The 25,161-nt window shown below is 46.8% G+C and overlaps 1 protein-coding gene and 2 long non-coding RNA genes across 18 annotated transcripts in view; 1 reads left to right on the top strand and 2 right to left on the bottom strand.

The window, feature by feature from the left end:
- Nucleotides 1–24,922, bottom strand: LOC111769197 (uncharacterized). Of its 4 annotated transcripts, none has more exons than XR_011429969.1 (4): nucleotides 24,598–24,795; nucleotides 2,257–2,436; nucleotides 1,910–2,044; nucleotides 1–436 (listed from the first exon to the last, which is right to left on the bottom strand). It is a non-coding gene; the product is annotated as an uncharacterized lncRNA (long non-coding RNA). The 4 variants fall into 4 exon arrangements; XR_011429968.1 differs by lacking the exon at nucleotides 1–436 and adding an exon at nucleotides 8,804–9,030 and having other exon boundaries at nucleotides 1,013–2,044; nucleotides 24,598–24,922; XR_011429967.1 differs by lacking the exon at nucleotides 1–436 and having other exon boundaries at nucleotides 1,013–2,044.
- Nucleotides 2,975–25,161, top strand: part of LOC100049798 (class I histocompatibility antigen, Gogo-OKO alpha chain) — a 32,061-nt gene continuing 9,874 nt past the window's right edge. For 5 of the 13 annotated variants that reach the window (XM_023624201.2, XM_023624207.2, XM_014728532.3 and 2 more), the window contains exons 1-3: nucleotides 22,478–24,113; nucleotides 24,377–24,646; nucleotides 24,886–25,161. In XM_023624201.2, the coding sequence (XP_023479969.1) occupies nucleotides 23,912–24,113; nucleotides 24,377–24,646; nucleotides 24,886–25,161 (748 nt within the window). In that variant the 5' untranslated portion in view covers nucleotides 22,478–23,911. Of the gene's footprint in view, nucleotides 3,313–3,412; nucleotides 3,557–9,275; nucleotides 9,349–11,257; nucleotides 11,360–22,477; nucleotides 24,114–24,376; nucleotides 24,647–24,885 lie in introns of those variants that run through there. The other 8 variants (XM_070245229.1, XM_070245232.1, XM_070245228.1 and 5 more) reach the window with 6 other exon arrangements.
- Nucleotides 9,404–15,087, bottom strand: LOC138919631 (uncharacterized). The gene is made up of 2 exons (XR_011429973.1): nucleotides 14,976–15,087; nucleotides 9,404–10,355 (listed from the first exon to the last, which is right to left on the bottom strand). It is a non-coding gene; the product is annotated as an uncharacterized lncRNA (long non-coding RNA).

Below are 25,161 nucleotides of genomic sequence, written 5' to 3'. Positions count from 1 at the left end.
TGAATCTGAATATATTTTTATTTTTATTAAAGTCACATTCTACAGGGTCATCAAGACAAATAGCTGTGGAGTATATCTTCAAATTTCCTAAACTAGTTAGTCTCTTTCCGTGTAAGAGATCTCTTTGGTTTGTTTTTTGTTGAGTTCACTTATTGGTCATTGTTGCTGTTGATGATGCTGCTACAAAACTGTTGACTGACTCCCTTGAACCTGCTTCAGTTCATCCTTCATTAGACTTAGACACACTCCTGAGAGTCCTCTGTGTCTATGGTCTCCCAATACCATCCATTTTCTATGTCTTCGCCCCTCAGAGTTCAGACTTGATCTTCATGGTTAAGGCCAGAGACACTGAAGTGCTGAGCTCTTGTGTGATGGTGCATGGCTGCCCTCGGTGTCTCCTTATTCCCATCCTCTGTGGGAGGGCAGAGTGGAGCACCTGGAACACAGAGAGGTCCTCTCTCTTGCTAATATTGATCATCTCACAGCAGAAACTGCCTGCACTCCACAATGGGGGTGGGGCATAACGGATGTGGTAAGAGGCTGACAAGGTGCTTGTCATCATTTGGGAGCTAACTCAGCCCTGCCTTGTCAGAGGGCATTTGGATTGGAGCAAGATGTGCACAGAGCTATTGAATCACCTTAGAATGAAAAAGTCTAAATGGGAGCAAGAGGGAGAAACTCCATGTAGAACCAATCAGTAGTCAATACTGAGAAGAGGGCGAATAATAGCTCTAGAAAATATCTTTCAAGTTGTTGATAAGTGGATTCTTGATTGGGGAAGTAGAATAATGTAATTCTATTCATTTAAAGATTGGGAATTAGAATGCAAATCAGTTTCCCCACAGGTGATGTGTGGACAGGCCCCAAGTGCCATCTGCAGCCCAGGGCAGAGCAGCAATTGTCACAGGAGAGTAAGTAGCAACCCCGACATGCTTCCGTTGAAGATTGTTATGCCAGAGCTGGGCAGTCTTGTCTTACAGTGTAGTTTTCCTCTGTTGTTTTTATATTGCTGTTTTATTTCATTTTTATTAGATAATAGTTTCAAATTTTCAGAAGTTTAAAACTACCTAAAGCATACTGTGAAAATATTTTCAAAATGGTCTCCCCTTCTCACAGTTCCTACTGCTCTCCCCTTAGAGAACTCTTATCACTAGGTCCTTGGATGTCTTTCCAGGCACATAGGTGCATAGGTGTGTGTACACCTATGGTGTGTGTACATAAATTCTTGTTCCCCTTTTAAAGAAAATATAGCATAGTATACACAGTTCTGCAACTTGATTATTTTTTGTTAATAATTGAATTTGGCGATCTTATTTGTCAACACTTGAAGAATTTCCCCTTTTACTTTTTTTATAGCTTTATGGTATTCTACTATGTGGATGGATTTAACTGGTCCCCTATTTATTGACACTTGAGTAATTTCACCTTTTTCTATTAAAATAGTGCTGCAATGCATAATATTCTTCTCTATGATTTCTAGGCATGATGATGTATCTGTAGGCTAAATAATCAGAAGTAGGATTGTAACATGGATAGATATTTTACCTCCACGGGAGTTATAGGGAAGTGTGGTTGATCTTCATTATACATTTGGGCAAATTTGGAGAAGTGTCGGTTCCACATCACTGAGAATCAGACTTCTCAGTTCCCCACCTCAAACCTAGAGAAACCAGTCTCTCCTAGTTCACAGTCAGGGAGGGCAGGTGGAGACTTGAGATGAGCAGAACTACTGTATCACTAAAGGAATAATAGGCTCGGCTCAGGTTTTGAGCAAAAGACAGCCCAGCTGTACTTCCCTCTCCAGAAATTGATGAGGCAGCCTATAGACTGAAGGAGAGACGGTGGAGGACTGTGGAAATGGGAGGATAAAGGATATATGAGGGAAGGGGTGTGTTGTCCTTATTCACACCTGTAGCAGCAGAGCCTGATGCACTGAGAGATTCAGACATATCTGTTACATCTTGCCATTGGGTGGTTTCACTGCTCCTCTTCTTCCCTGCAAAGTTCCCTTCCCATGACAGTTTTCAGCTGGGCTATCTTAAAACTGAAATGATAGGAAGGAAATTAGGTCTAATGTGGAAGAAACCACATAAAAATGTAGGTATTTTTGGGGGTGGGGAGTGGTGTTCAATGTCTTCTCTTCTCCCCATCTCCTCCCATGGGGTGTATTGGAGATCAACTTCCTCCACCCCTTCAAGGTTTAACATTCCCACTCTGCCCTCCTCCTGTTCCCGACCCCCTTCCTCCCCCTCCTACCCCTGCCAATGGAGATCTTCGTGGATGATGAGACGAAGCTGAGGCTGCATGGGTTGCAGCAGTGCTACATGAAACTGAAGGATCAGGAGAAGAACCGGAAGCTCTTTGACCTTCTGGATGTCCTTGAGTTCCACCTGGTCAGTTGTTCAAGGCCCAGTAGGGGGATGAGCATATCTCCAACTGTAGGAGAAACCTGTATTAAGTACCCTTTTATTGAGAAAACCATGTATGTGATTTGAGAGAGAATGATGGAGAATTTCTCTTAAATGTAATTCTTTTAAATGAGAATATAAATGTCTTTTTGGAGGCTGAGCATGAACAAGGTGGAAACTGCTTTTCTGTTCCAAGACTGGCACCAACAGGTACTCAATAAATAAGAACCTCAATAAATAAACCTCAAAATATAAAAACCCTTGAGGGGCTTAAATAAGTTCGTAAAAGTCCCCAAATATCCTGGAGCTGTTAGGTCCTTCAGTTTGTTTGTTGTTCTTGTGTTACTGACTGAGGAAAAGCCTTCCGTCACTGTAAATGTTGTATGGTTTATCATCACTAAAAACGACTTTCTAGAATAGGGTAGGTTGCTTATGTTTGGTATTTTGATGAGCAGGTATGTTGGTCATGATCTTTCTAGACCTTAGCTCTAATTTTTTCCACTTCTTCAAGAGGTGTCCTCATCCTTGTCTCCTAACATATCTGGTAATTTCAGTTACTTTTCTCTGCATCTTCTCTGTAACATGTCTGCCCAGGAAAACTCAGAGCTGAGAGAGGGAAGCTAAGTTATATTTAGAGCAGAATAGGAACTATGTGAGGGAGACTAAGAGGCATTCCTTTAGAAGAGTGTAATCACTGAAAACTCTCTCGCGCATAATCTCTCTCATACACCCATGAACAATATCCCCCTTCTCAGTCACACCCACCCTCACAGACAAACACACACACAGAACCGAGTGGTGATCTGGTGAAGTCTGTGCAGCGTTGCATTGTCCTCACCCAGTGCCTGGTGGAGCAGAACTTCCCAGCCATTGCCATCCGCCGAGGGATGCCCCAGGAGGAGAGGTGAGTCGGAGATGGGGAAGATGTTTTGTGTCCTTGGGAGGAAAAGAGGCCCTGGAGAGAAGGGACTTCCATCATTTTTCTAATTTCCTTTCTCGTGAAGGCTTTCTCAGTATCACCAGTTTAAATATTTTCAACGACGAATTCTTGTGCCTACCAACCTATTCAGCCGAGGCAAGGACATGGAGCAGGTGAACATTGCCTTTAACTGTGACAGCCTGAGGATTCTGACACCCACCTGCATTGGGTAAGCCCCACACCAAGGAGAACACCCCATTGTCCTACCCCAACCCTCTATTTTCTGTATGTTTGCAATCTTCCATCTTCCTCCCTCCTTTTGGGTGTCTTCCAGTTCTATCCTCTGTGTCCTTCCAGGTGGCCAGAGCAGGCCAGTTTGGCTCCTAGGGCTTGGCCATCACATTTGTGTCACATGAGAATGATGCCAAGATCCTCAATGGTGTGCAGGATCGCTTTGAGGTCAATGTTAGTTAGTTGCCTGATGAGATAAACATCTCCTACAGAGACTATTAAACTGGCCTCCCCAACTCTTTAGATTCCGCTTGTTCTTTAGTGTGTTTGTTATATATCCTATTACGTAGCAAAGACTCCGCTGCATAGTGGACAGTTGACAAGTTTGTGGCCCTCTGGTCTTGATGCCCTGTTGGGATGTTAGTTGACCTCTAACTGGGGAAACTTTCTTTTCTTGACGCATTTTTTCCCCCATCTTCAAGTCTATCCTCTGAACCCACACACCACATGAACAACTACATGTTGAGTGTGTGTCTCTCTGCCACCCTCACTTTTTCTTTTCTGTGTCAGATCCTAACTGTGCCCTTTTATCTCTTAAGTTGGACGGACGCCGTAAAGGACTTACCCACCCATTCTGGAATGTGACAGCTGTCTCTCTTCAGGAGATGACACCGGGGTAGGAGCAAAGGAGACACTACTGCCACCTACCACTGACAACCCCCAACCCCCACCTCACGGCTTCCCTCTTTTGCGTCACCACCAGTCCTAAACCTCCATTTCCTGATTTGTCAGAACTTTTTTTCAACAAAACTAAAAAACACATGCACCTGTGATGTCTGTAAACGCTCCGTCTCTTTATTGGATTTGGGGTGAGGTTGTTTTAGGGTAAGATCCAGGGTATATTCCTGTAAGGACTGTGTGCCCTGCCTGCTGTGGTGCAGAGGTCAGTGGGCGGGGTCAAAGTGGGGGATGTGACTAAACAGATTGCAGAGACCATGGCTCCCCACTACCTTCCAAATTCTGGCCCTTCGTGGAGGTGTGTTCCGTTTTTCTTAGTGGCTGGAAGAGGCTGGGATGTTTCCGATTGAGGAGCTCATGGGGCTGGTGCGTAATATTTCCATCGTTGGAGGGTGAAGTGGGAACTGGTGGAAAGCTTAGGCGTCTCCTCTCAGGCTCTCTCTGTGTCTCCTCATCTGTTCCTTCAGCTTCTGGGTCTTGAGCACCAGGGCGTGGGCTTCCCAGGCCCCTTGTTGCCCTTCCAGTAGGGCCTGGGACAGCTCCAGCTGCTGCTCCAGCAACTCCTCAGCTTGGGCCAGCACAGCTGATGGCATGGGGCTGGGGATCCTGGATGAGGGGGAGCATTGGGGAGGGAGCCAGGGTAGGGGGCTGAGGCTCACTGGAAGTTGGGATTTATGCCTCTCCTATTGTTGGACCCTATTTACGGTCATCTGTACTGTGCAGCTAAGCTAGCTTCCTGTCTACGATAAAGGCCTCTGGGGGACAGAGATCTCTGACCCAGGGGCTATGACTGGCCATGTACAAGGATATAGGGTTATGGGAAAGAAAAGACTGGCTGTTCCCACCCCCTAAGAAACAGTGACCTCTTAGATGGGAACTCTTCATGGACTGTGCAGGGAGGGAAGCGTGTGGGAGAGGGAGCCCTGAGGCCTGGAGTGGGGTCGGGGTGGGGAGCTGAGAGTTGGAACTAGGCAACGAACTCCAGGAGTCAGGGGGCTGGTATCTGCAGGTCTGTGGTGCAGCATAAGTTTGAAGGAATCCCCTCACAGTACAAATACCCCCCACCTACCCCTCATGACCTCCACCCCCACCCTTGGGGCTGCTTACCTGGGGGCATGACTTCATCTTTCACTAATACCACACTGTGTTGGTTACTGTAGCTTTATAGTAAGTATTGAAGTCCGGCTGTGTGAGTCCTCTGACTCTGCTGCCTCATGGTGTGCTGGCTACTCTGGCTCTTTTGTCTCTCCAGATAAACGTTAGAGTGATTCATCAATATCCTTGCTGGAATATTGACAATATCAGCTGTCAATATCTAAAATAACTTGCTGGGATTTTAATTTGTATTCTGTTGAATCTAGAGATCAAGTTGGGAAGAACTGACATCTTTTCAAGATTGAATTTTCCTATCCATGAACGTGGAATATTTTTCCATTTATTTAGTTCGTTGATTTCTTTCATCAGAGTTTTGTAATTTTCCTCATATAGATCTTGTACATATTTTGATAGATTTATACTTAAGTATTTAATTTTTTGTGTGCTAATGTAAATAGTATTGTGTTTTTAGTTTCAGCTTCTAGTTGTTCTTTGCTGATCTATAGGAAAGTGATCGACTTTTGCATATTAACCTTGTGTCCTGCACTTTGCTGTAATTGCTTGTTAGTTGTTATTCCAGGAGTTAGTTGTTGTTGTTGTTGATTCTTTGGATTTTCTACACAGACAATCGTGTCGTCTGCCAACAAAGAAAGTTTTATTTCCTCCTTCCTCCTCTGTATACCTTTTATTTCCTTTTATCTTTTTGGTCTTGTATTAGCTAGGACTTCCAGTTTGATGTTGAAAAGGAGTGGTGAGAGGGGACATCCTTGGTTTGTTCCTGACCTTAGCAGGAAAGCTTCTAGTTTCTCACTATAAAGTATGATGTTAGCTGTGGGTTTTTTGTAGATTTTTTATCAGATCGAGAAAGTTCCCTCTCTGTTTCTAGTTTGCTACGAGTTTTTATCATGAATGAGTGTTTGATTTTGTCAAATGCTTTTTCGGCACCTGCTGATATGGTCCTGTGAATTTTCCTTTCGAGCTTGTTGATGTGATACATTACATTCATTGATTTTCTAATGTTGAACTAGCCTTGTATACTTGCGAGAAACCCCACTCGGTTATGGCATATAGTTGATTTCATTTATTGTCTGTCTGTCAGACTGTCAGCATCAGGAGAGGAGGTGTTTTGTCTGTTCTGATTAAATGATCCCCAGGCCTGGAACAATGCCTGGTACAGAGGCGCTCATGGAATATTTGTGAGTGAATGAGTAAATGCTGGGACCACGTTCCTTAGAGCTGAGTCTGAGACTGAAAGGCAGAGTTTAGGGTGTTGGTTTGGAGGTTGTCTTCCTCTGCTCCGGCTGCTGTAACAAAATGCCACGGACTGGGGAGCTAAAACAGCCGAAGTTTATTTTCTCCAACTTCTGGAGGCTAGAAATCTGAGATCAAAGTGCCAGGAAATTTGGCTTCTGATGCGGGCTCTCCTCTTGGCTTGTGGATGGCTGTCTTCTTGCTGTGTCCTCACATGGCCTTTCCTCTGTGTGCAGAGAGAGATCCCTGGTGTCTTTTTCTCATAACCACCAGTCCTGTCAGGCAGGGCCCCACCCTTATGATCTCATTTAACCTTAATTCTCTCCCTAAAGGCTCTGTCTCTAAATACAATCACATTTGGGGTTAGGGCTTCAATGTAGAAATTTTGGGGCACACAGCTCAGTCCATAACAGGGGTCTCCTGTGATGTGTGTGTGTTTGGATCCTACCAATTGGTCTTGGTTTCTGGAACCCCTTCACAAGTACAGTGCTCAACACTGCCCCAAACTCATATCTCGCCACATAAGCACAGCAGATGGAAGGTGTCTGACCACCAACTGCTCCAGATGTCTCTTGGGCCAGGAGAGGGGTCTGCCTAGGTTTGGGGTCATGGGCAACTGCTGCCCGGATGGCAGTTGTGGCTTAGCTGCAGCATGTGGGGCTCTGGGACAACCCCCCTGGCTTGTGGACTCCATGTCTGTCAGGCTGCTATAACAGAATATCATAAATTGGGTAGCTTATAAACAACAGAAGATTATTTCTCACTGTTCTGGAGGCTGAGAAGACCAAGATCAAGGTGCTAGCAGCCTGGGTGTCTGGTGAGAACCCTCTTCTTGGTACATAGATGGCCGTCTTCTCACTGTGTCCTTGCATGGTGAAAGGGACTGTGGGTTCTCTTTTATAAGGGTGCTAATCCTACTCATGAGGGCTCCATTCATGACCTAATCACCTCCCAAAGGCCCCACCTCCAAACACCATGACATTAGGGATTAAGTTTCAACATGTAAATTTTTGAGGCAACACATTCAGTCTATAGCACCCCCAAATTCCTGGGTAAGTAGTCAGGGTAGAAATAAGATTTAGGGCTGGGGCTGCAGAGCTCCTAAGTTCAGGATTTGGGGCAGCAGAGAGCAGGGCCAGAGGAGTCCAGTCTGAGGATCCGGGTGCTTGTGTCACCAGAGAGGAAAGGGATGGGATCTTCAGAGTCCTTGGCCAGGGAGCTGCAGAAGGTGTAGGGACCACTACTGGAGATGGGTAGTTGGTTGCCTGGGTCCTTTTGTTGAGATTCTTGTAGCCCCACCACATGTTCATCAGCTGGTGCTCAGGGGCCCCTTGGCCTGGTTCTCAAAGAGGAGGAAGGGACCACTGAAGGCTGGAACCACTGGCTGCTCTGGGCTGGGTTCAGACATGGCTGTGATGTCCTAGCACAGGGAGTGAGAGCCTGGAAATTCTGGGAATTTGGGATCAGGGCTGGTCCCTAGAGGGGCAGCACAGGCACTTGTTCTTTGCTCTCTATGGTCCAGTACCCAGAAAACTCTCTCCAAACACAAGCCCACAGGTGTCCCCTAGGCCAATCCTTCCCACGCCCCTCCCGTCCCTGGCTCCTTCGTGTCTCCTCCTTGTAACCTCTACCACTCTGATGTCCTTATTTCTGCCCTGTCCTCACTTCCCCTGGAACATCCTCTCCTTCTTAGACCTAACGCCCTGGGGGCTTCTCTCCCCCACCCCCATCCCATATTGTGAGACTCACTGGATTGATCCAGCCCCAGAGGCAGCAGCAGGAACAAGTCATAAGGACTCAGGGGTCCTGGGTCCCATCCTGGGAGACTGAGGGCACCCAGTTTGTTTTGGGGGTCCATTCGGGACCTGGGGACCAGCTGTTATGGCCTGGAGACCTCCCTGTGCCCTGAGGCAGAGTCTACAGTGACTCAATGGGGAGGACCATCTATTTCAGTGTGGATTTTGGGAAACACTTCACACCCTGAACCTGACACTGGAAAGGGGAACCCCCTTGTGTGCAGAGCTCTGTCCTGCTCCTGGGGGCCCATGGAGACCCTGCAGAGGTCCTGGCTGAGCAGGAGAAAAGGCAGCTGGGTCTTCTGTCCTCAGCATTGTGGCCACACACGGGGACGCCACTGTTATGCTCTCAGATTGTGACTGACCTGCCTGGGAGGGTCTGGGCTTTAAGTTGGTCAGAAATGGATGACCGTGAGGCTGGGCTTCAATGGTGGGAAGAAGCTTCTGAGCATCCCTGGACTCCACAGGTGTCAGGGTCAGGGATGGACAGGGACTGATGGAGAAGAGAGCTCAGGAGCCTTGTGCACTCTCTCAGGTTTCCATCTCCTCCCTGGGACCCCTCTCCCAGCTCTTGACGACAACACCTGGGAAACTGAAAAGTGGAAACGTTTTCTTCCATTTTCTATTTCTTTTTAGTACTCTTCCTTAATGTAGCAACAATAACAATATTTGTATAAATTTTTCTCAGGAGGATACACGGGAAATTGGTAACATGCTCATCTCTGGCAGGGGACCTGTGGGGGGCCTAGGAAGGAAAATTTACCACCTTAAACCCTTTGGAATGTCTTGAGTGGTCTTTTCAAAATATGTTACACTAAGAATCTCTTTCATTTGCAGGACACTTTCCAGTTAATGCCCAGTTTACACAGATGCGGCCCTGTGATGGGCCTGTTACCACCTGCAAACACAGGTACTTTACACACTCCACAAACGGGGCCAAATAAAAAACTGAAACGCCAGGCTTTTGGCAAGGAAAGGGCTTTCATTTCAGGTGACATCAGCCGGGAGACGCGAGTGAGCCTTCAAATTTGTCTCGTTTTGTCTCATCTTCCCGAAAGAGGGGAGGTGAGGGGTCTTAAAGGTTGTGAGGAATGTGGCTGCTTGTAGAGAGGCAGGGGGATTCCGTGGCCTTGCTGGTGGGAGCTTTCCCACCAGCCTGCATTAGGCCTTGGGAGCTGCTTGCAGGGAGGAGGAGGAGATGATAAGGAATCCAGGGGGGTGATGGACCTTGGCTCTTTGTCTCCATGGCAGATAGTGGATTATGGAGCCAGGGAGCCAGGGAGTAAGCAGGGAAAGAGTGCTTAGGTTTTAATCCCATGTATGCTGGGTTTAACGTAGGGGAAATGATATCAGGGCCGGCACCAGTATTTCAAATACCAGCAGGGTCACCCATGGTATACAGGTTTCAGCAGAGCTTCCAGACTAAGACAGACTAAGAAGAAGGACATGGCCACTCACTTCTGAAAAGAATTGGCCATGAAAACCCTATGAATAGCAGTGTGAACATTGTGCACTACAGAGCCAGAAGGTGAGAGGATGGCTCAAAAAGACCAGGCAGGGTTCTGCTCTGCTGTACGCAGGGTTGCTAGGAGTCAGACCAACTTGATGGCACTAACAACAGCAAATTAAGTTTAAGGACTTTAAAATAGAGGGATTATCCTGGCAGGGAGATTATTGTGGATTATCTGGGTGGTCCCCAACAAATGACATGAATCCTTAAAAGAAGAGAATTTTCTCTGGCTGAAATCAGAGTGATGCTCTAGAGGAGACGTGGCAGAGGGGAAATCAGACAGGTCTCAAGTGGGAGAAAGACTGGTGTGCTGTAGGGGCCTATGTTGGAGGACTGAAGAGATCCTCTATGGGCTAGGGTGGCTCCAGCTGACAGCCAGCAAGGAAATGAAGACCTCAGCCTTACATCTGCAATGAAGTGAATTGAGAGAACAACGTAAACCAGCTTAGAAGTGGATTTTTCCTGAGTCCCCACTAAGGAACATTACCTGCCAACACCTTGATCTCAGCCCAGTGAGAACATGTTGGACTTGTAACCTACGTAACCATGAGATAATAAATGGGTGTTGTTTAAAGCCACTAGGTCTGTGGGAATCTTTATGGCAGTGATAGAAACCACATAGCAGAGAAGATGCTATCACTCCCTGGCCTCTCAGTTCCTTGAACTCCTCTCCTCCATGACCTTCTACTCTGCTCTCCCTGAGTCCCCCACTCCCTTGTACCCATAGACCTTGTCATTGCCAATAACCCAGCCCTTCCATGGTCTCCACTTCATGCTTCCCACTCTCTGACGTCCATTTCTCCTCCTCATCTTCTTGCAGGGTGGCCTAAGGTCTGGAAACACTGATACTATTATTTTATCATATATTTATCATATGTTGCCCAGAAATTGCATTGATACCCACAGCGTCAATCATGTCCCCCTATTACAGTGGGGCGTATAGAAGCCAGGTAATAAATGGACTCCTGGACAAAGTGTGGCTCAGAATGAGACCCCTGTGTCCACGGACCCACCCGGCAATCATCCCCCTTTCACGAGTGCATAATTGGCATTGATATGCTTGAAAGTTGGAGTAACCTCCACACTGGGTCCCTGGTCTGTGGAATAAGGTCTCTCTTTGTGCTGAAGACCAAGGAAACCTCTGAAATTGGCCCTATCTTGGTCAAATCAGGAATGATACTGTGTCCTAGTGCAGGTATTGTGGAGGTTTTGCAGGTATTGTAGGGGTTAGCACCACCATTAGAGACCTGATGGATGCAGGGGCCATGGTGGTATTATCTCCAGTTAATTCAGCAATCTGTCCCTGCAGGAGCCTGATGTGGTCTAAAGGATGCATGAGCTACTTCAGACTCAACCAAGTAGTGGTCCTGATGCAGCTGCTGTGCTGGATGTGATGTCACTGCTAGAGCAGGTTAGTAAGGCCTCAGGCACATGGTATGTGGCTGTAGATTTGGTGAGTGTGCTCTTTTTTATTCCTGCTGGAAATGTGGAGGTGGAATGATTAGCTTCGAAGGAACAACATTTATTTATGGTTTGCCTCAGGGCTCTTTTAACTCTGCATTCCTCTCAGATATTGTCTTAAGAGATCTGGACTCCTGGACATCACGTAGAATATCACGTTAGTTCATTTCTTTGACAACATCATGTTGATTGGGATGGATGAGCAATAAGTGGAAAGTATACTGGAGGCCTCGGTAAAGCATGTGCACTCCGGAGAGTGGAAGATAAACCTGACCGAGATTCAGGGAGTGGCCACCTCAGTTCGGTTCTAGAGGTCAGTGGTTAGGGGCATGCAGGTATGTCCCCTCCAGAGTAAAAGACAATTGGTGCATCTTGTATCCCTCACTGCAAAGAAGGAAGCACACTGCCTGGTAGGCCTATTTTGGGTTCTGACAACACATTCCACACCTGGGTATATTGTGTGGCCAAGTTTTGGGTGACATAGAAGGATGCCAGCTCTGAGTGGGGCTTGGACATGAAAGGACACTGCAGCAGTTCCAGGCTGTGGTGTAATCAGTCACCATCCATCAGACCTGATGGTGTTGGAGGTGTCAGTGGTGGAAAAGATGCCGTGTGGAGCTAAAGGCAAATACCAGTGCAAGAATCACATGCTGGCAGCTGGGATTCTGGAGTAAGGCCATGCTATCCACAGCACAGAAATGTTACCATCCATTCCTTGGTTTCTGGATCACTGAAGTGTTACAGGCGGTCGACAAGTGAGGAAGCCACAAGGGTAATTCCCCAGGTGGGAAGAAAAGGAAGAAATAGCCACCAGACATCCGCAGGCAAAAATCCATAAAACAATTCTGCCAAGTTGACTAACCACTGGCAGAGGCTAGGGTCCCTTCTGGGTCGCCAGAATTGATACAGAGTAATGGGCTCACTCTGCTCACCACAATCTAAGCCAGTTACTTACAATGAGTTAGGAATGGAGAAAGGAAGTTTAATTAGATTAGATTAGCCAGCAAAGCAGAAGATGATGACTAATGTCTCAAAAACCCAGCTTCAAAGATTACAGAATCTTCAGGCTGTTATACAGGGGAAATGGGCAGTAATGAAGGGGTTCCCTTCAGGCAGGACAGAGCAAAGTTTTAATTTATGAAGATATTGGGGAGATGCCTGAAAGGGTCTCTCACATAGAATTTTGAACGGAGTCAATGTAAGTCCACTTCGGGGAGCTGCTCTAACCTGTAGCAAGGCAAAGGGCAGAGCCTCATCCCAAGTTAGTTGTGTTTCCTGGCAGATTTTGGCAATGGTCTTCTTTAAGGAGTGATTTATTTTCTCCATCTTTCCAGTTGATTGAGGTCTCCAAGCTGAATGTAATATCCATTGGATGCCTAAGCTACTGGACACTTGTTGGGTTATTTGGGACACAAAAGCTGGTTATCACTCTGCAAGGTATCAGGCAGACCAAACCTAGGGATGATTTCTTTTAGCAACATGTGAGTGACTTCTGATCTTTTCTCAGTCTGAGTGGGAAAAGCTTCTACCCACCTGGTGAAGGTGTCCACGAACACTAATAAAAACCTAAAATTCCTAGCTGCCCGGGGCATCTAGATAATGTCTATTTGCCAGTCTCCAGTAGGCCAATTTCCTTTATGCTGGGTGCCCAGGTGTGGGGGACTGGAATTGGCCTTGGGGTTGTTCTTTGCACAGATTATGTAATTTTTAGTCACCTGTTATATAGTTCTTTGTAAGTGAGGCCCTGTGATGTATATTTGGACCAATTAGATTTTCCCTCTGGTGGCCAGGGCAACCTGAGCAGGCTCATTAATAGCACCAAGCAGTTTCAAGATTTCAGAGCCATGTCTGATTTCTTTTTTCCTGCTGTTGAGGCTCCTTTCTTTCCTTTCAGATTGCCCCAAGAGTATGACATTTTTGTCTCCTTGAGCTAGATGTAGAGCCCGCATGAGGGTGATTATTTTTACCTTTTGAGCTCATGTCCTTGTGAGTAGGGCCTTGCCTCTAAAAACTCTTGTAAAGTTATGACTGTGTGCCCCACACACCTCTCACCTTGATCCCTGAAGCTGCTGCCATCTGTGAAGAGTTCCACGTCAGGTTCCTCAGGCAGACAGTCCTACAAGTCAGCTCAGCTAGAATACCGTGTCTCCATAACTTGTAAGCAGTCATGTTCTGAGGCTTGTGATGTCTTATTAGGGAGCAAGGTGGCTGGGTTTAGGGAAGATGATACCTTTATCCATACATTTGGATTGTCCAAAAGGATGGCCTGGTATTTGCCCATCTATCCTGAAATGAGCCAGTATCCTCCTTTTGGTTCCCACAATGTGAGTACTTGATGTGGCACACATACCCTGGTGGGTTCGCCCAGGGTAAAATTTTCAGCTTTCTGTAAGATGTCACAGGTAGCAGTATTGCCCTTAGGTGGTGGTGCTGGTGGGGGCATCCCTTTACAGTCTGATCTAATTGCTTGGAAAAATAAGCCGTTGGCTGGCAGGGGTGTCATGCCCAGTATTTGAGTTAAAACCCCCAAGCTTGTTCCCTGCCTTCCATGTACTTACAGGCTGAAGGGCTTGTCCAAGTTAGGAAGCCCCAGGGTTGAGGGTGAAATTAACTTTGTGTTGATGGTATCAAAGGCCACCTGACACTCCTTTGTCCATTCTGGGGGCTTCTGGTCTAGCCCTTTTAGAAACTCATAGAGGGTTTTAGTATGAGACCATAGTCAGGAATCCAAATGCCACAGAAACCAGCCATGACCAAGAATCCTCGCAGCTGTTGCCAGTTAGTGGGAGGGCTCAGCATGCCATAGCCCTCTTTTCCGTCCGGCAGCAGTTCCCTCTGCCTTTTTGATAATGCAAACTGTAAATATGGAACTTTTTGTTTGCAGCTCTGTGCTTTAATTCGTGAGACCTTGTGCCCATATTCAGCCAAAGGATTTAAGGTCTTTATTGTGTTGGCCAGACACTGCTCGCAAATGGTGCACAGTATCAGCAATCATCCACGTACTATAAGACTAATCCTTCTTATAATTGTACGTGACTCAGGTCTTTAGCTGGGGCCTCCCCAAATAGTGTAGGGGAGGTTTCGAAGCCCTGGGGGAGCGCTGTCCAACAATATTGTTGAGTGGCCTGATTATCTGGGTCACATCACACAGAGGCAAAGAGTTGTTGTGATTCTTCCATGAGCGGTATATAGAAGAATGCATCTTTTAAATAAAAAACTGAAAACCAGCCAGATTCACCCAGCATGTTGGTTAGCAAGGTGTAAGGGCTGGGCACCACAGGGTGTAGGTCCTAAACCACCTCATTTGTGACACAAAGGTCCTGAACAAACCGATATTTCTCTGAATTGTTTTTGTTGTTGTTTTTTGTTTGTTTGATTGGGAGAACAGGAGTATTATGTGGAGACTGGCAAGGTCTGATTACTCCTGCCACCAGGACTTTCTGAAAAACTGGCTGAATGCTTTTCTGAGCCTCCAGTTTTTAGTAGATATTGTTTCGGGCTATATGAATCACTTGGACATGCCTTGTTTTCCCAGGCTTCCCCTCTGCCCACACGTCTGGTCTTACCTCCTTGAGAATCTCCAGTGGCAGTGGGTCAGGCAGTGTGTTTGAACATCTAGCAGGGCCATCTGGAACTGTAAAGATGATTGTTTTGGTGGTACTTGCACCTTTAGCTGGCCTGGAGCAAAAGTCACTTGAGCATTCAGTTTTCATAGAAGCTTTTGTCCCAGGAGAAGAACAGAGCATCCAGGCATATAAATGTTTTTTCAGTTAAAATGATCTGAGGTATAGAGAGGAGAGTGCATCCAAACAAAGCTAGCCAGTTGCCCTTGTCCCTTTAGGCCTATGGGGTATTGTCACAGTGGAAATTGCCCTGCTCCGGAAAGGGGCCCCCTGAGTGAATTGTGTCCCTTCCTGGGTTTGAGGACAGAGTCATTCTCTTAGACCTGGCAATCCTTCAGGCATTTTCCCTTGGACAAGCAGTGGGCCTGGGAAAAGAGGGAGGAGGAGCCCGGGGTCTCCTCGGTCCATTGTCTCTCCTTCCCTGATCTAGATATAACAGCATAAAGGCTTTAACATAGGAGACTTTATCTTCCTTTCCTTCCTTCTTGTAGAACAATTCTAGCTGCAAGATGGTATCCTGATTGAGCGATCCGTTTTGGGGCCACTTTTCTCCTGAGCCCAGTGTATACTTGGGCCAGGCCACGTTACAGTAAAAAATTCTTTTCTTTGTCATGGGCTCATAACTGAAGCCAGCCCCATTTGCCAGCATGCACCCTAACAGACATTTTTATGGGGTGATGGATGGAGTGGCGCCCGTGGAGAAGAACTGGCACACAGTCAAATCCCACTCCACCCAAAGGCACAGTTTTTGCACTAATGCAAAACAAGCCAAAGAGGCAAGAGGTAATGGTTTAAGGTGGGCTACAGATCTAATTTCCCAACTGGTTGTAGGGGGTCAGGTGCCTGGCAGAAAGTTTTTAAATCTTCTATTTTGCAAGAAGTCCAAGTCCGGTTTACTTTAAGCCCAAACCTAACTTACACACAATGACAGCCAAGAAGGTACTGGACAAGACAGAAAAGGGGGGGAAAGGATGGTCGGGTTGTGCGCTCACGACCTCCTCCCAAGGGTTAGCACACAAACAGCAGTGCCCACATTGAGGCGTATAATTCCGTGTTGACACTTGACAGTAAAGCTCGCAAACTTCACGTCCCCACAGATGACGTAACAAGCACTGGAAGGATGCTGTGGGATTCTGACCCAGGGAAGAACTGGCACACAGACTAGTGGAATGACACACACACTCAGGAGAACAGACCATAGAGGCGTGCACACCACAGAAAAACCAGAGACTAGTCTTCCAGATAACATGCTAGGCAGTCTGTACTTTCCTTTATTCCTAAACAATGGCACCTAACAGATGGATCTTGACCTGACCAAGGCCCCAAGACAAGGAAAAAGGCATACATAGTACCCAAGAGTGCACTTTGGATTACTCACCTAGCTGCAGACACAAGCTCGTCAGTTTACCATCCAGTCCTGGGTTTCTGGATCACTGAAGCGTTAGAGGTAGTCTGCAAGTGAGGAAGCCACAAGGGGAATTCCCCAGGTGGAAAAAAAGAGAAAGCAAAAGCCACCAGACAGCCACAGGGAAAAATACCAAAACCACCTCCTCCAAGTCGACTAGCCACAGGCAGAGGCTGGGGTCCCATCTACGTTGCCAGAACTGATACCTGAGCAACCGATTCACTTTGCTCATCACAATCTGAGCCAATTAATCACAATGAATTAGGGGTAGAGAAAAGAAGTTTAACTATTTTAGATTAGCCAGCAAATCTAATCACCGGCCACCAGCCAGAAGACAGGTGACTAATGTCTCAACACCCATCTTCAAAGATTATAGAATCTGGAGGCAGTTATATAGGGGAAATGGGCAGTAATGAAGGGTTTCCTTCAGGCATGACAGAAGAAAGTTTTAATTAATCAAGCTATTGGGGAGCACGTATGTAAGTGGAGGCCATGAATGAGCAGAGCCTGTGAATTTGTTTAGAGTACGTGCAGAGCAGCGAGTAGTCACACAGAGGATGGGCTGGGGCCATTTACCATAACAAGATGGCCTCACTTATGCTCACTTACAAGACCAGCAGGTGAGGAGAGCAGTCACATCTTCTGGAGGGAGAAGTAATGGACACTGATCCACAGGAGGGTGGGGCTGTGTCAAACACTGGGGCAGGAGGAATACCTGTGGAACCCGAGTGATAGACTTTGGCACCTCCTGGTTCTCCCTCTGCTGTAACTGGACTGAACACGGGCAGCACCCCAGCCTGAGAAGGATTTGAGTTCCGAGAGCCCAGATCCTCAGGTAGGAGGTTTTAGGGCACATCCCCCAGGAAAGCCACAAAGGCCCCCCTCCTGGGCTCTGAAATCCAAGGCAGCATTTGCACAGAGGCCCTGCTTCCCATGGGCTGTTTCCAGAATGACTAGTCACAGCAGGGACACTAAGGCAGGCTACTGCTTGGAGACATGGGGCTCCTCTGAGAGCTGAATGTGGCTGAGGAGCCCCTGCGGCCTTGCTCCATTCACTGAGATTGCCCAGTGGTCTAGGATAGTCCAACAAACCCTCTCTCCTTCTGACCATCACTTGGGATCACACTTGCATCTCGGTCTGCTGCCTCTCCCGGCATTTTCTGGCTCCTTCTCCATATTCTCTGCTGGGTGTTTCTTCTAATAAAATACTGCTGAGTTTAATCCCATCTTGGAGTCTGCTTCTTGGAGGGCTTGGACTAACAAAATCATTTTCATCTGTATAGCAACGACCTATTACTTATTCCATCTTGTAAAGTCCTCTCTTTATCCTCTCTTTATCTGCTCTCTTTTGCTTGTCTTTGTATTGTCTCTTTGAGGTAACAGATACTTATTGTTTTAAGTCACTAAATTCTGGAGTAGTTTGTAGCACAGCAATAGATAACTAATAACTCTCCCTTAATTTCTATTAGTCTAGATCCTTTGATTCCCTCGTAAATGTCCTCTCTCTTTGCTATGTCCAATTTCTCCCGTTCCCTCTTTTCTTTTGTCTTTTCTCCTTCTCTCTCTCCTTCCTCCTTTTCTCCTTTTTATTATGGAAGAATTCAAACATATAAAAAGCACCATGTGGTTATGCTGAAAGGAAGAATTATCTGGACCTATATGCTAAAAGTATAATGCCAACATACATGGAATAAAAGTAAATAAAGTTATTAAGAGAATCTGAAAAAATGCCTAGGTGATTCTGCAGCCAAAGCAGTTGCTTTCAACTTTTTAATGTTTTCATTGGGCCAGCCTTGGTGGCCGAGTGGCTGTGTTTGGTGCACTCTGCTTTGGTGGCCTGGGTTTGGTTCCTGGCACGGACCTACACCACTAGTCTGTCAGTGGCCATGCTGTGGTGGTGGCTCATGTACAAAATAGAGGAAGATAGGTGACAAATGTTATCTTCCTCAGCAAAAATAAAAAACAAAAACATTTTCTGTCAAGAATCTTCTTCTATTTCATATGTGACCATGCCACCACAGCATGGTCACTGACAGACTAGTGGTGTAGGTCCATACCAGGAACCCTACCCAGGCTGCCGAAGTAGAACATGCCAAACTCAGTCATCAGGCCACTGGAGGCGGGCCCCACTTTCAACTTCTAATTCCTCCTTTTCGGCTGAACTTTTTATTTTCAGAACAATCACATTGGCAGCGTGAAGTCTTACATTCCTGGTAAAAGTTAAATTGGCACAAGCACTTTGGAAATCAAATTAGCATTATCTCGTGTGGTTAAAGTACACACCCCATACAATCCAGCCATTCTACTCGTCATCATACACTCCGGGGAACTGCTTGTCTATGTGCCCCAGGAGACACGTTCACTAATGTTTACAGCAAGAACTGGAATAACACAATGTGCATCAAAGGAAAATAGCAAAATTGTGGTATAATCATAAAATGTAAAACTTCAGCAGTAAAAATAGATGAATGACAGCCTCACACACGAGGGATAACTCTCCTACATAAATCTGAGTCATGAAGAGTCTATGCAGTCCGAGTTCACTATACAGGCAGTTCAAAACCAGGCAAAACTAATACTATTTGGTTCAGGGATATATACACTTACTGTGAAATCTTTAGAGAAACTCATGGGAATAGTGAACACAAGGCTCAGGGTAGAGGTTCCATCTGGGGGATGGGATTGCGGAGGTGGCCACAGTGGCTTCACAAGTTCTTTTTCTCACAGCACTGATGGGCGCCAGGTATTTGTCTGGTCATAACTCTGTAAACTGGCATTTTTCAAATTGCAGCTGTGAACCATTTCTGATTAATTTTTTAAAAATGAAAGAGAAAAGAAAATACCAAAATTCATTGAAAGGATCGTTAGCAAGAACACCCACACTGGAACAAAGCCACAGCCAATATTATGAGCTGTGTAGAGAGAGAGGGCCAGGACGCCATAAAAAATTAGCACCGGCTAAAAATAGGCCATTTGATCTTCTGCTCACTGGCATCTCTGTAGATTTTCTGGTCTACTGTGTCCAATCTGATGTCAACGTAATTCTGTCTTGAGAAGGATTTGATGTGTTACATTTAACCCCACATAGAACCAAATTAACTACTTCTACAGAAGTGGAAAAGCACATTGTTGATCAATATGAAGGAAAATGGAAACCCTTATAAATGGATACCCAACCAGTGATAGAACAGAAAGCGTGAGTGGAAAACACAATGGAGCTACTTTGAAAACACTTTAGAGGCACATATTAATGGTGCTTTTTAGAATCACATTGGTGTCCGAGTCACTTGTACCAAATCTCATTCCAAAACACAGGGAATAATGTTAAATTTCTTATAGGATGCCAACTGAACAGCCAGTTTTTAGAAAACCTTGTTCCCAGATTGGGGTCAACCATTCCTGCCTACTGCATCCCACCAGTATTGTCATCATGATGCTAAGCTAGGTGTACAGACTGAGGTATGAGATTCACATTTTTCTAACTGAAAAGCAATTTCATTAGGCAACTATATTTGAATATCTTCTTGAGTAAGAAAATTGGGTTTTGAACCAATATTTTTGACATTAAACTAAATTTGAAACTTCTAAAGGAAAACAGAGTTATTATTTCAAAGGTATTATTATTATGGCACTCACTTCTTCAAAGTACAGCATTTGATCTACCTACTACATGTTCTCAACCTTCTTGCAATTTATTGAAGGGAACACTATTATTAAAGGCATTTGCAAGAAAAACTTACAAATATTGTTGTATCTCCTTTCTCTCTGTCAAACTTTTAATCATTATTTTCCAAAAGAGAAATATAAAGCACTAAAAAAAAAATCCGATAAAAGAAGCTTTGATTTACAAAATTCTGAAACAATATCTAATTTAAATTTTGGTATTAACATGTATGTAAATTCGTTGATACTCCTCCCTTCTAGAGGTGGAGCTTAATGCCCTCCTCTTGAGTGTGGGCTGCGCTTAATTACTCACTGCTAACTGACAGAATAAGGCTGAGGTAATGGTGTGTGACTATGAGTCTAGGACAGAAAACACATTGCAGCTTCCACCTTCTGAGCTCTCTCTCGGATCACTTGCTTTGGGAGATACCAGCTACCTAATCATTAACCACCTAATGGAATGACATAGGTAAGAAGTGAGGCCTCCTGGGACCATCCAGCAAGGAACTGAGGCCTCTTCCAACAGCCATATCAATGAGCCAAGTTTCATGGAAATGTCCCAGCCCCAGTCAAGCCATCAGCTGATGCAGCCCTAGGCGACAACTGGACTGCAACCTTGAGAGAGGCCCTGAGCCAGAAGTACTCAGGTAACCCTCTGCTGGATTGCTGACCCTGGGAAATTGTGGGAGATAATACCTGTTTGTTGTTTTGAGCTGCTAAGTTTTGGGTAATTTCTTATGCTGGGGTACATAACTAACACAGAGTCCAAAGAGAGAGTGAATTATTGCCCTTTAATTTTTTTTTTAAAGATATTATTTTTTTCCTTTTTCTCCCCAAAGCCCCCCAGTACATAGTTGTATATTCTTCATTGTGGGTCCTTCTAGTTGTGGCATGTGGGACGCTGCCTCAGCGTGGTTTGATGAGCAGTGCCATGTCCGCGCCCAGGATTCGAACCAACGAAACACTGGGCCGCCTGCAGCGGAGCGCGCGAACTTAACCACTCAGCCACGGGGCCAGCCCCTGCCCTTTAATTTTTGTGTGCTCTAAATTAATTACACTAGTTCCCTCTTATCTGCACTTTTGTTTTCTACAGTTCCAGTTACCTGCTGTGGTCTGAAAACATTAAATGGAAAATTGCAGAAATAAACAATTCATAAGTTTTAAATTGCATGCCATTTTGAGTAGCTTGATGAACTCTTGCAGCATCCTGCTCTGTCCTGCCTGGGATGTGAATCATTTCTTGGTCCAGTGTACAAGCCACGTATGATATCCGCCCATTAGTCACATAGCAGCTGTTTCAGTTATCAGATCAACTGTCCTGGTATCACAGTGCTTGTGTTCAAAGAACTCTTATTTTACTTGATAATGGCCCCAAAGTACAAAAGTATGCATAGGAAAAAACACAGTATATAGGGTTTGATCCTATCCCCGGTTTCAGGCATCCACTGGGGGTCTTGGAGGGTATCCTTGTGGATAAGTGGGACGACTGTATTAAATATTAATCACATCATTTGGTTTTAAGATTTAAGAAGAATTTCCATGGCTAATAAACAGGATGCATTTTATTACCATTCACAACAATCTGTTTATTTGAACTTAAATTTCTAACCATGACCCAATTAAACACAAAGGAAGAACCAGGCTGCGCTAGGCTGATTCCATGATGGTCCACAACAACTACCTTCTGGTTACTCTCTTTCCCCCCAGTTATTCAACCAAACACTAACATAGATGCTGCTGAGAAGGGATTTTGCCGATGTAACTAAGATCTCAAATCAGTTGATCTGAAGACAAGGGGATTGTCCTGGGTGGGAGTGTCCTAATCAGGTGAGCCCGTAAAAGCACTGGGTTCTTCCTGAGCAAACAGATTCAAAGGTGAGAGAGATTCAACGTGAGGGTTTTTCTCAATTGTGGGCTTTGAAAATGGAGGCCGCATGGCGAAGAATGCTGGTGACCAGTAGGTGTTGGGAGCAGTCCTGCTCTGGCTCCTCGCTGACAGTTGTCAAGGAAAGAGGGTCCTCAGGCCTACAGCTGGAAAAACGTGAATTCTGCTAACAAGCTCTGTATAAGCTTAGAGCAGGATCCTGAGCTCAAGATGAGAATGCAGCTTTGTGAAATCCTGAACAGAGAACCCACACACACCACGCACGGATTTCTGACTAAGGAACTGTAAGCAAATAAGTGGGCGTTGTTTTGAACCACTAAGTTGTGGTTTTGTTACGCAGTAACAGAAACTAATATGCAAGCTCACTGTGCAACAGATAAGCACATAGCATTTTTCCCAGTGGAATGAATTTATGAACTGATAAGCATGCTAGTCGCATAAAATAAAATCTTTCCTATTTTTTGTATTTTTCATTTTATGATTTTTCAATAACGTAATTAAATTTTAATGCAATCATATTTCCTTCATTTATTCAACAACTAATTTAATCCCTGCTATGTACAAGCATGGCTGTATATGCTGGGGATACAGCTTTGACCTGAACAGCCCAAAGCCCCTGTGCTCATGTGTCTTACATTCTAGAGGCTTCCCAAGAGTGAGACGGAACCAGTGGAGTGTTTTAGTGAAGAAATGACACCTCCTGACTCGCACTAGCAGGATCCCTGACCCCTGTGGGGAGGATAGTCCATGGGTGGCAGGTGAGGGGTGGCACTGGTGCCACAGTTCAGGCCTGAGAGGGTGGTGGAGACGAAGGGGAGAAGAAGGGTGAGAGGGACAGAGAGAAGGGCTGGAGAAACAGGCGTAGGAAAAGAAGCAGAGGGAAAGAGTTCTACAGCAGTGGAATCCTCAGATTTAAGCACATGTATTTTTTCATAGGTCTTTAGTAAATATATCTACAAGCCCAGCAGGGTAGGCTTTGCATTTGGTGTTTACTATATTCTGAGGGGCTGCCTAAGAACTAATGCCCCTTATGTTAATCAGTTTAAAAAATGTGTCCCAGTGAAATATTCACACTGCTCACATGTGAAGAACTCATAAAAAGAGGCAGTGCAGGGGCTCTGGCGAATGGCAGTCTGACTGCATGAGCACTTGCAACTTTGAGAAAATTAATCCACAACAACAAACTCTGCTTCCTTGTGCTTCGTTGTACTGAGGACATGTCAGGGACTCACAGGGACAAATGAGGGAATGAAGATCATTTTAAAATACAACAACCTGAAGTCACAGATATACTGACTGGAAAGTAACAGGAGCTTTGTGAGTCTGACTGCAGCCCTGTGCAGAGACATTTCTGTACGAAGGGGCCCAAATCACTGCTTTTACAGATGAGATTCCTGATGTTCAGGGTTTTCAAGATCGTGTTACCCACCGTGGGTAATAAACAAAGAGGAAGCTGGTCTCCATGAGAACCTCTATCTGGTGTATTCAGGCACAACTTCTCCAGGTTTAAAGAGAAGAGCCCTGTCCCTCCACCTCCATTCCCAGGGCAAGCTCACTCTCTGGCATCAAGTTCACTGGGGGTGAGTTTTCTTCTAGAAGAGTCCAGGGGAGAGGTCAGGGGTGGAATGTAAGGAATCCATTTCAGGGAGAGGGATTCCAGTAAGAGGAGGAAAAGGGGCTGAGCCCAGCCTGGGGGTCTCTCCCTGGTTTCCTCAGACAGCCCCTGGGCCAGGACTCAGGGAGACGGTGTGACAAAGAGCTCTCGGTGCAGGGGGAGAGGGGTCAGGGCAAGTGGTTCTCAGGGTTCCAGGCACCGAGGGCGGAGTCTGGGGCGGTTTCTGCAGCTCAGTGTTGGGGAGTCCCCGTCTCCCTGAGATTCACTGCTCCCTCTCACAACCTGTATCAGCTCCTCCTGCCTGGAGACTCATGACGGGGCCCCAGTTCTCACTCCCATTGAGTGTCCGGTTTCTAGGGAAGCCCATGAGCGTGTCTGCCGTTCCTGGTTATAAAGTCTCCACCACCGTCCAGGGCTCCGATTCTCCTCAGATCCTAAGAATAAGGGTCATGGCAACCGGAACCCTCCTCCTGCTGCTCTTGGGGACCCTGACCCTGACGGAGACCTGGTCTGGTGAGTTTGGGGTCGGGAGGAAATGGCCTCTGCGGGGGGCGGAGCTAGGACACCACGCGACTGGGTGTGCAGGACACCCAGGGAACCCGGGTCTCCGCGGACCCAGGTCCAGACCCGCAACCTGGGCCTCAGGTTTCCAGACCCCTCCCTTCTCTTGTCCCGCCCCAAGTCCCCGCACTTCTACGTCCGCCCCACCAACCTCTGACCCTGTGACCCTCGCCAGGAGGAGGGTCGGCCGGGTCTCAGCCCCTCCCCGCCCCCAGGCTCCCACTCCATGAGGTATTTCCACACCGCCGTGTCCCAGCCCGGCCGCGGGGAGCCCCGCTTCATCGCCGTCGGCTACGCGGACGACACGCAGTTCGTGCGGTTCGACAGCGACGCCGCGAGTCCGAGAGCGGAGCCGCGGGCGCCGTGGATGGAGCAGGAGGGGCCGGAGTATTGGGAGCGGGAGACGCGGATCTACAAGGAAGCCGCACAGACTTACCGAGTGAGACTGAACACCCTGCGCGGCTACTACAACCAGAGCGAGGCCGGTGAGCGCCGCGGGCCCGGGTCCAGGTCCCGACCCCCAATCCCCACGGACGGGCCGGGGTCTCCCCGAGTCTCCGGGTCCGAGATTCACCCCGAGGCTGCGGGACCCCCCGAACCCCGACCCGGGAAGAGTCGGCGGGGACTTTTCAGCGGTTCCCTTTTCAGTTTACGTTAAATCTCTGCGGGGGGGCGGGGCGGGGGCGGGGCCGGGTGTGCTGGGCTGACCTCGGGGCGGGGTCAGGGTCTCACACCTACCAGAGGATGCATGGCTGCGAAGTGGGGCCGGATGGGCGTCTCCTCCGCGGGTACACTCAGTTCGCCTATGACGGCGCCAATTACATCGCCCTGAACGAGGACCTGCGCTCCTGGACCGCGGTGGACGCGGCGGCTCAGATCACCCGGCGCCAGTGGGAGGCGGCCGGTGAGGCAGAGCGCTGGAGGAACTACCTGGAGGGCACGTGCGTGGAGTGTCTCCTCAGACACCTGGAGATCGGGAAGGAGACGCTGCAGCGCGCGG

Source organism: Equus caballus, chromosome 20 (assembly GCF_041296265.1).
Source record: "Equus caballus isolate H_3958 breed thoroughbred chromosome 20, TB-T2T, whole genome shotgun sequence".
Lineage (NCBI taxonomy): Eukaryota > Metazoa > Chordata > Mammalia > Perissodactyla > Equidae > Equus > Equus caballus.
The sequence above is the reverse complement of the archived record's forward strand: the minus strand, read 5'-3'. Positions and strand labels throughout refer to the sequence as shown.